Genomic DNA, 11,442 nt, shown 5'->3' with positions numbered 1-11,442 from the left:
GCATGCTCGCATTCTCCACTCCAACTGTACTTGGTAGTCTTCTTGAGCAGATTGGTCAAAGGTCTTGCTATCTTAGAGAAATCTTGGACGAATCTCCTGTAATAACCTGCCAATCCCAAGAAACTTCGGACTTCTGTAACCGATTTGGGTGGTTCCCATTCCATTACAGCTCTTATCTTAGTTGGGTCCACTGCTATTCCTTCCCTGGTGATTATGTGACCCAGGAATGCTACCTCCTCTTTCCAAAATTCGCATTTCGAAAGTTTTGCAAAAAGTTTCTTTTCCCTCAACATTTGTAACGCCGTCCTAAGATGCTCTTCGTGCTCTTCCGGTGTCTTAGAATAAACCAAAATGTCATCTGTGAAGACAACAACGAACTTATCCAAGTATGGAAGGAAAATCCTGTTCATCAAGTCCATGAAAGTCCCTGGTGCGTTGGTTACTCCGAACGGCATAACTGTGAATTCGTAGTGCCCATACCTAGTCCGGAATGCGGTTTTGGAAATATCCTGTTCCGTGACTCGCACCTGGTGATACCCTGACCATAAATCAATTTTTGAAAACACGCCCGCTCCCCTCAGTTGATCAAACAGATCGTCGATCCTGGGCAATGGGTATCTGTTCTTCACTGTGACTCGATTGAGCTCTCTATAGTCAATGCACAGTCTTAGGCTTCCATCCTTTTTCCTTACAAACAGTATCTGTGCGCCCCAAGGTGACACACTTGGTCTGATGAATCCCTTCTCCAATAACTTTTCCAGTTGAGCCTTCAACTCTTCCAGTTGAGCCTTCAACTCTTCGATCTCCTTCGGTGCCATTCGATAAGGCGCCTTCGAGACTGGTGCGGTTCCCGGTGCGAGGTCGATGGTAAACTCCACTTCCCTCTCCGGCGGCATTTCCGTGAGGTCATCTGGGAACACATCGGGAAATTCACGCACCACTGGGATTTGATTTATTTCAGGTTCTTCTATTCCAGCTTCTTGCATCAAACAGAGGTACACTTCACACCTCTTGCGAGCGTACTTCCTCAGTCTCTGTATCGTCATCAACCTTGGTTCAGGTTGCTTTTCCATTCCTCGATAGGATATCCTCCTCCCCTTCGGTCATCGCAGGACAACCTTTCGCTCACTGCATACTATCTGGGCTTTATGCTTATCGAACCAGTCCATTCCTAGTATCATATCAAGAAATATTTTTCGAACCTTAATCTTACTGGAATAGGTGAGGGGTTACAAGCCCAGTAGCAGCTGCCTGTCCACCCCCCTCTTTTTCCACCTCCTCCACCCCCTTTTCTTCCATTACATCATCTGCAGCTTTCTCAATAATGTGTACAGCAGCCTCAAGAACTGCCTCACCTATAAACTGATCAACACTAATCCCTTTCCTAGCTAATTCCTCCAAACTTTGTTCCACTTGGACTGCCTCTGCCTCCAGCCTTGCAGCAGCTTGCACTTCATCTATCATTGAAACATTCTCACAAACATGTGGCATGCACCTATTCTCATTCTCTGCTGGTGCTTGCTCCCCTTCACCATTTCCACCACCAGTTATGTCCTCACCCTCCTCTCCTATTTTCTTTTTTCTTCGACAGTTATTCACAAGGTGACCAAAACAACAACATTCAGTGCAATACTTTGGTATAAAATCATAGCAAATCCTCTGCCAAAAACCTTTTACCCCTGCTCCAATCCACATCCAATGCAACACAGGCCTGCGCATATCAATCTCAATCCTAACCTTCGCAACACTAGGGCGAGACCTCATTTCAGTTGCCCTATCTACATCAATTATCTTCCCTAGTGGCTCACAAATTCGCTCAAGCATTGAAAAATCAAATAAATGAAATGGAAGATTAGGGAACTCAATCCATACCGGAACAAACGGCGAGTCGCACCACGGTCTCCACTCTGGAGACCATCTCGAAAGCCAAGCTCTCGCACCGCTCACTGTCGCCCAGTTCCTCATAAGCACTCTCTTGCAATCTTCTTCAGACGAGAACCGGAGGAGAATAGTTTTCGCATTCACCGATCCTACTTGCACATCGCCTGTAATTCGCAAGCTCGTTCGAACTTCTGCCCTAATCTGCTCCATCGATGGCCTATCTCGCCCAAATCACGCTATTACTGAGCAATTCCTCTCAATTGCTGCCAGCCTATCCCAATCCATCCCTGGAATCCGCACCGTCGGCCTTGAGCTTAGACTATGTTGATCGCAATTTAGATACGATCGCAACGAAACTGCGTGATCGCTCCTAATATTGTCATCATACAAAGTCACAATTTCTGGAAACTGGACACAATCCGGTAATAGATCTAATCTGATGCTCGAAGAGGCCTCTTACCATCGTCCCTGTTTCATTCACAATTTCCGGCGTGTACAATATTGAGGAGTCATGTTAGGGTTAAAGTTTAAGAATGTGGTGCTGCCTCTTGTATCTTCATCATGCAATAATAAGATCAATATTCATTTTCATCTAATGCACTCCCTGAACTTCTTCGCTTAAGCTCTCTTTTTTGCCATTTCCATCAAACACCTTGTGATTTACCCTTGGTGTTGAGTAATCTTGATGCTCTAACAATCTCAAAATTAGGGAAAAACAATTAACCAAGGGATTTATTGGCAATGCACTCAACAATTCAAGTTAGCTACTTTCGTAATCAATAACAAGAATTAGGCTAAGATTGCTCCACTTTCGTGATGCATCAATCATAACCTTAAACACAAAAGCATTATAAGCCCCCAAATTACCCCTATTCTCATAGTAGGAAAAATTGGGTTGAAATTGGTTAGGCTGAGTCTTTCACCTGACTTTCGTTGTGATGAAATCCTATCCAAAACAAATCAATAAAAGCTGCGCATCAATTATCAATAAGAGGAAAATATAATCCAACTCAAACATAAACCCTAGATCAATAAATTATCCCTTTATGCAATAATTATAACCATAGCATCAAGAATAGCAATAGAACCCTAATCCAAACCCAAAAGCTAACTACTCATGCATCATAAAAGTAAACAAAGCAAAACTATAGTAAATCATCATAAATATTGCAAGGGATATAAAGGGAAGAGAAAACTTTACTGATAATGAAGAACAATTCCAACTTTAATCCGTGATTCCAAGCTTGAGATTAAATAATCTAATGTAAAACTAATCTAAACTATTCTAGGGAAATATAATGAGAAGGGAAAAATAAACTAAAACTAACTAGGGTTTGGAACTCTGTAAGGGAACCTACTTAAATTGTAGAGAATATGTAGAATATATAGGAGATAGATGGGCCTTGGGCCCATGAGTCAACTTCCAATCCTTTTCCAATTCTTATTCTTGTTTCCTTTCCTTCTTGGTAATTTCCTTTTCTTCCAAAACTTGTCCAAACTGCTTCAAAATTCTTCCTTTGCTGCTCCTTGTGGATAATTCAACTCTTGGGATAATATAACACACAAAAAATTCTTAATTTCATTAGGATAAAGAAAATAAGCATCAAAACAACTAAAATAATGGGTGAATTATTGTACAAAATAGTAGATATTAGCATCTCACTGGCCACCTTTTTTTTTTTTTTAATTAAAAAACATGTAAAAACTATGGTTTTGTAGGAACTAGATTTGTTAAAAAACGGCAACCCACATTTGTGAAAAATCAACCCACTTAGTTTTTAGTATTATAAAAACCATGAAAGATCTCTTATTGGGGATGAATGTTACTATTTTGTTCAATAGAACAATGAAAAGTAATGCTCTGTAACACCCCACTTTTTCCACTACCGAAAATACGGGTATAATTTAATTTTTTTATACAACAGCGAAAGCTTAAACGACAACTAAAAGGAAAAAGGGGTGTTATGCCACGTTCGAGTATCTCTCTTATACTCAAACGCACAGGCAAAACCTACTACCAAAATTACTATTACAATGGTGGAATTCCTAATGGTACAATAAAATCTTTATACAACGATTCACTCTCATGCCAAGTGCCATGCCAAATATTTCCTGCAAAAACACTATGGTAGAAACAAAGCCAGCACGACGGCTGGTAAGACATACTCTACCCCGTAAAACATTTTGCACATAACACTTTGGAGCACATAAATTTCCACATAATAAATTTCAACCCCTTAACATGGCATTTTTAATCTCATCAATATAACTCATCTTTAATCCATTAGAAGTATATCTTGAGGAAATCATACACATTCAAATATGTATAAAAATACATACCAAAAATATCTATAAAATTTCCAGGAGATAAGGTCATTGCCTATTTCATAATCCCAAATCGTTCAACAACTATTTCCTCAAGATTCACCATATACAATCTTTATATCAATATTTCCATATAACAATTTCCTCAATACATATCATAATAATATCTTCATCTTAACTTTTCCATATAACAATTTCCTCAATATATATCATAATATCATCACTACTCAAAATTCCTTTAAACCAAAACTTATTCACCAATAGAGAGATTTCCAACTCTCAAAATAAATACCAAAGGAATAACTCCAATATCTCAAAATAATTATCAAATAGATAATTCCAATATCTCAAAATAAACATCCAAAAGATAATTCCATTATCTCAAAATAAATACCAAAGAGATAATCTCAATCTCTCAAAATAACCACCAAATAGAGAGTATCCAAACTCTCACAATAACCACCAAAGATAATTCTTCAAATAATTGATTAAACTTTTCATATATCCAAAAATAGTTATTATATAAAATATCAAGGAGGAATGGATCCAAATGGAAAGTTTCAACTTCCAAACCAATACCGAACCAACCGGACGAATCCACGAACCGGTGGCCAAAACCAAATCAAAATCAAATCCAAACCAACCGGACGATTCCATGAACCGGTGGCCAAAACCAAATAGAGAGATCTCAACTCTCATCATCATAATCATAATCATAATAATAATAGTCATAAAGGATAGTTCAAAACCTCCAAGTATCACCACCCTCCGGGACAAAATATATAAATAACCATATCCTTCAAAATATCATATCTTACATCTATAACCCAAAATTACTTATTCAATGTCATATCTTATGTCTATAACCTTCATATTCATGATATCCACATACCAATATTTTCCTTTTCATAATCCATATACCAATAATTTCATCACCAAATCTCTTCAACATCATAATTTCATTACTTATCATAATCTCTATAAATCTAATAATTTCACCAACAATCACAAGAACAAACAATATGTATTCACATCAAATAATTTCATAAGACATGTACTCACATTTTCACAAAATCATTTAAACATAATATCACATAAGCACATATTAAATATTTTGATTTGGGGTAAAATAAATTTTGGATAGACATAAATCTTACCTATAACCAACTCTTCTACTTCACTTGCCCAATTCTTCTCCCACACATATATGATTTCTCTCCTCACTTCTCCTGATTTTTCCTCACCACACAACCCCTCTATATATAGGCAAAAGGGAAAGGAAGACAAATCTTGAAGAGAAAGACATATGGGAGATCAAGCTTATCTTATAAGATAAGGATGAAAACATATGGTATAGAAAGTCACACTTGTCACATTTTTGTGGTGGGTAAGGGAAAATATCTTTGGTTAGACTGTTATGGGTTAAAACAGATATAGTTACGATAGAAAAATTAGAGAATTATAAATGGGCCAAAAAAAATTGGGCTAAAGTTAGGTTCAGAACATTACAAAATAATCACATTTGGGCTTAGGGATTTAAGTAGTAAAATAAAAAATAAGTTGACCCAATGCCCATAACAAAATAGTTAGATTTATATAAAATAATAATAATAAACCCTTTTTGAAAATATTTATTAAAATAATAATGTTAGGAAAATACGGGGTATTACATGCTCGCTCCGTCCCATTTTATGTGTCTGGTTCGATTAACGAGGTTTGACTGAAGTTATTTTTAATTCAATTTTTTCATAATATTAAGTTTAGTATTAGTATACAAAATTTATATATTTAGAAACTACAATAAATTTATTATTAAACGAAAAAAATAAATTTAAAACTAAGTAAAAAATACTAAAGTAAATAAACAAAGAAGAAAGAGTTGATTTGACCAATGAATAGTAAGTAGGACAGATAAAATGAGACAGAGGGAGTACTAGATATCCCTCATATTTTTTTTCCTCTAACCGATTTCTCATAATATGACAATATGTAATTGGTAATTAAATGTAATTTTTAATTAGTGTTGGGTACCAATTCATGGGCAACCAATGAATGTAAGCCACGTTAGAGGTAAAATAATGGAGGAAAAATTTAGGAAGGGAATAAAGCATTTTCAGAGAATGAATTATCATTTTAAAAAATAGGTTCACTCCTTATTTGCCAAATTATTCCCTAATTATTTCAAGGGGCTTGGTATTAGGGCATCACCAACCCTTCTCCCTTTATGACCCATATTTTGTGGGTCTATCTCCTCCACATAATTTATAGGCTATGTTTGGCAAACATAGCTGAAAAGGTAGCTAAAAGCTGAAAAGTAGTTGAAAGTTGAAAAGCTATAAGCTCGAAGCTGAAATCTGAAGAGTTGTTAAGCTAGCTGTTATGCTTAAAAGTGTTTGGTAAAATTAACTTTTTGATAAGCTAATAAATGTAAAAAGACTAAAAAAGACATCTTCATAAAATTTAAATAGTTTTAAATTTAAATAGGTTTNAAACCAACCGGACGATTCCATGAACCGGTGGCCAAAACCAAATAGAGATATCTCAACTCTCATCATCATAATCATAATCATAATAATAATAGTCATAAAGGATAGTTCAAAACCTCCAAGTATCACCACCCTCCGGGACAAAATATATAAATAACCATATCCTTCAAAATATCATATCTTACATCTATAACCCAAAATTACTTATTCAATGTCATATCTTATGTCTATAACCTTCATATTCATGATATCCACATACCAATATTTTCCTTTTCATAATCCATATACCAATAATTTCATCACCAAATCTCTTCAACATCATAATTTCATTACTTATCATAATCTCTATAAATCTAATAATTTCACCAACAATCACAAGAACAAACAATATGTATTCACATCAAATAATTTCATAAGACATGTACTCACATTTTCACAAAATCATTTAAACATAATATCACATAAGCACATATTAAATATTTTGATTTGGGGTAAAATAAATTTTGGATAGACATAAATCTTACCTATAACCAACTCTTCTACTTCACTTGCCCAATTCTTCTCCCACACATATATGATTTCTCTCCTCACTTCTCCTGATTTTTCCTCACCACACAACCCCTCTATATATAGGCAAAAGGGAAAGGAAGACAAATCTTGAAGAGAAAGACATATGGGAGATCAAGCTTATCTTATAAGATAAGGATGAAAACATATGGTATAGAAAGTCACACTTGTCACATTTTTGTGGTGGGTAAGGGAAAATATCTTTGGTTAGACTGTTATGGGTTAAAACAGATATAGTTACGATAGAAAAATTAGAGAATTATAAATGGGCCAAAAAAAATTGGGCTAAAGTTAGGTTCAGAACATTACAAAATAATCACATTTGGGCTTAGGGATTTAAGTAGTAAAATAAAAAATAAGTTGACCCAATGCCCATAACAAAATAGTTAGATTTATATAAAATAATAATAATAAACCCTTTTTGAAAATATTTATTAAAATAATAATGTTAGGAAAATACGGGGTATTACATGCTCGCTCCGTCCCATTTTATGTGTCTGGTTCGATTAACGAGGTTTGACTGAAGTTATTTTTAATTCAATTTTTTCATAATATTAAGTTTAGTATTAGTATACAAAATTTATATATTTAGAAACTACAATAAATTTATTATTAAACGAAAAAAATAAATTTAAAACTAAGTAAAAAATACTAAAGTAAATAAACAAAGAAGAAAGAGTTGATTTGACCAATGAATAGTAAGTAGGACAGATAAAATGAGACAGAGGGAGTACTAGATATCCCTCATATTTTTTTTCCTCTAACCGATTTCTCATAATATGACAATATGTAATTGGTAATTAAATGTAATTTTTAATTAGTGTTGGGTACCAATTCATGGGCAACCAATGAATGTAAGCCACGTTAGAGGTAAAATAATGGAGGAAAAATTTAGGAAGGGAATAAAGCATTTTCAGAGAATGAATTATCATTTTAAAAAATAGGTTCACTCCTTATTTGCCAAATTATTCCCTAATTATTTCAAGGGGCTTGGTATTAGGGCATCACCAACCCTTCTCCCTTTATGACCCATATTTTGTGGGTCTATCTCCTCCACATAATTTATAGGCTATGTTTGGCAAACATAGCTGAAAAGGTAGCTAAAAGCTGAAAAGTAGTTGAAAGTTGAAAAGCTATAAGCTCGAAGCTGAAATCTGAAGAGTTGTTAAGCTAGCTGTTATGCTTAAAAGTGTTTGGTAAAATTAACTTTTTGATAAGCTAATAAATGTAAAAAGACTAAAAAAGACATCTTCATAAAATTTAAATAGTTTTAAATTTAAATAGGTTTGTATACATATTAATGTAAGATTTTCCCTAATAATATATATTATATATATGATATATTAGGGCCTTAATTAAGTGGTGCACGTTATCTAGTCTTATTAAGTGGTTTGGTTGGACTGAATAACTAGTAGTTGTTATGCAACCAGACTCTGTGCCTATATAAACCTGGATTGATGGGATACAGGATATTGATTATATAGGACATACAGTTCATGGTACTCATACTGCTCAGTAGACACCGATACGCCATCTAGGGTTCTGAGTCAATTATGAGCCAAATAGGGCTAACGGTGTACCGTTCAAGGAGCATCACACATCAACTGTGGCTGGAGATCACTACTTCCGCTTCCGCTACTACGGTCAGGTTTCTCGTAGACTATTCTGTATGGTTAGAATATTATATCTAACATTTGGTATCAAAGCCTTTATAATCTCTGCCTGGTTGATTGTTTTTTCTAAAACAATATTAAGTTTTAGAGTTAATTCCAGCAATGGTCCTCCGATTATGTTGATTTTCCAAAATTAGTCCCCGACTTTTAATTTGGACAATTTAGGTCCCTCGACTTTCAAATTCTTTTCAATGTTGTTCCTTTCGTCAAATTTTGGTTAAGTTGATGTCAAATGAAGGGGTAAAGTTGCCCGTTCACCTGTATAGTGTATTATTACTCATATTTCCCCTGTCCTATATGCTATATATATGAATATAATCTCAGTCTAGGTCTCAATCGAAACCATATAATCTGTGTCGAAGAGATTATATTCATATATATAGCGTATAGGATAGGAGAAATACGAGTAATACTACACTAAAAGGTGAATGGACAAATTTACCCCTTAATTTGACATCAACTTAACCAAAATTTGACGAATGGACCAACATTGAAAAGAACTTGAAAGTCAAGGGACATAAATTGTCCAAATTAAAAGTCGGGGACTAATTTTGGAAAATCAACATAGTCGGAGGACCATTGTTGGAATTAACTCTTAAGTTTTATATACATTAAGTTGTTGGTATATGCTTTGGTTTCAATTAATTCATTATAATTCTTCGAAATATGCGTATATCTATTCGGTTTTGGATATAATAATTTGTGTATGTTTCGAAAAGATTATATTTTGAATTGTCAACAAATTATTTTTGACATCAAACACAATTTTAATTCCTTTTGTTTTTTTTTGGAATTATTTGTTGTGTTTGTTTTGAACTCTGGAATTAATCCACATTAAGAACAAATTAATTGAAATTTATTTGGGCTGGAAATTTTGTCTAGCATTAATAAACACAAAAAAAATTTAATTGGATTAATGTTGCTACTGCTACACCGGTTTTCTTCTACGCACTGCCTTCACGCCGATTTTGGTTCGCCGGTGGCCTAGAGTGACAGAGGACGATGGACGGAACAGAGGCTGGCGGCAACGGACGGAGGTCCTTCGGTGACTGGTTCGCGATGCAGAGGGTGGCAGAAGGCGACGGGCGGTGGTGTTGGTGTTGCACAGACGGCGGCGATAGTGGCGGAGCTGGGATTCTCCGGCGACCATGGTTCCTCCCTCGCTGATCTGCTCTTCGTCCGTCCATGGCTGCTGCTTGGTCCCTTGAATGAAGAAGATGATGAAGTTTGGGTGTTGGGCCAAGCTTGGCCCAAATCTGGCCAGACCTGGGCTCCATTATAAAAAGAAAACAAAATTAGTTCTGGGCCTATTTTGGTTTGGGCTCCCTTAAGTTTATATATATAAATATAAAATTTTAATCATATTTGGACTTCTTCAATTACGTTATCCAATTGAATTTTGCCTAAAGTCAATATTAAAATTATTATTCAATTTTGAACAAATTATTAAGTTTGAAATTTGTTTAAATTTTAATTTTAATATTGAATTTTCAGTTTAAATTGTATTAAGTGTTCCAATTTATATTAAATTGCTTCAAGAATTGTAATTTATTTAAGAATATATGGGTTAATAATACATTAATATACAAATTCAAGCATGCTATGTATATTTGACAAATATTTATTTTACTATTTCAATTATGCATTCATTAGAGCATGCATTAAGGCTGAATTTAGCATATTATTAACTCATAGTATATACTCCCTCCGTCCCAATTTATGTGTTTGGTTCAGTTAACGAGGCTTAACTGAAGTTATTTTTAATTCAATTTTTTCATATTATTAAGTTTAATATTAATATACAAAATTTATATATTTAGAAACTACACTAAAAGTACTATTAAACACAAAAAAAATCAAATTTAAAAATAAGTACAAAATGATAAAGAAAATAAACAAAGAAGAAAGAGTTGGTTTACCAATGAATAGTAAGTATGACAGATAAAATAGGACAGAGGGAGTATCATTCAATTTTTTGGATCCTTAGGCCAATTTAGGGCATTATGGTCTATTAAGGCAGCTTGTTTAGTTTCTCATTTAATTCGAACATATTTTAGTCCTATACTTGAGTTGGGATTTTAAAATCTATTTTAAACAAGCTATTTGGGGCCCATATTGGATCAATAAAGTAAGGATCTTATCATTATTGATTGATATTTTAATAATAATTATAACTCCTTTTTGGGTAAATAACATGGTCATTAAGTTTTAATTATTACTAACTACCATATTTTGTTAATGGTATTTATTGTTAGTAATAATATTAAGTTTGGATCTATTTCAGTACTAAGACTGTTTTCCATCCATGTTATAGCTCACTTGCCATTAAGGATCATAGGTCTAAGTTGAGCAATTAAGTGCTATAATTATTGTCTTGGTCTGTTTGGAGACGTTAAGGATTTAAGAGTTTAATTGTTATTTTGGCCATTAAGAATTATAACTATTGTTTAAGTTAATTATGTTTTTTTTTTAATTTATTAATAGTTTTTAGGACCTTAATAATAATATTA

At 34.0% G+C, this 11,442-nt stretch overlaps 1 protein-coding gene across 1 annotated transcript; it reads right to left on the bottom strand.

The window, feature by feature from the left end:
- Window positions 1-1,209: 1,209 nt before the first annotated feature.
- LOC116015961 lies at window positions 1,210-2,091 on the bottom strand. The gene has a single exon (XM_031256127.1). It carries the CDS (start codon window positions 2,089-2,091, stop codon window positions 1,210-1,212), a length of 882 nt encoding a protein of 293 aa, XP_031111987.1.
- Between the last annotated feature and the right edge of the window lie 9,351 nt (window positions 2,092-11,442).

Source organism: Ipomoea triloba, chromosome 4, assembly GCF_003576645.1.
Source record: "Ipomoea triloba cultivar NCNSP0323 chromosome 4, ASM357664v1".
NCBI classification, from domain to species: Eukaryota; Viridiplantae; Streptophyta; class Magnoliopsida; order Solanales; family Convolvulaceae; genus Ipomoea; species Ipomoea triloba.
Note: the sequence above shows the minus strand (reverse complement) of the source record. Positions and strands in the feature narration are given on the sequence as shown.

Bases quoted from the DNA above. Each gene is read 5' to 3' on its own strand.
- LOC116015961 (XM_031256127.1), bottom strand. From the start codon at position 2,091: ATGGAGCAGATTAGGGCAGAAGTTCGAACGAGCTTGCGAATTACAGGC.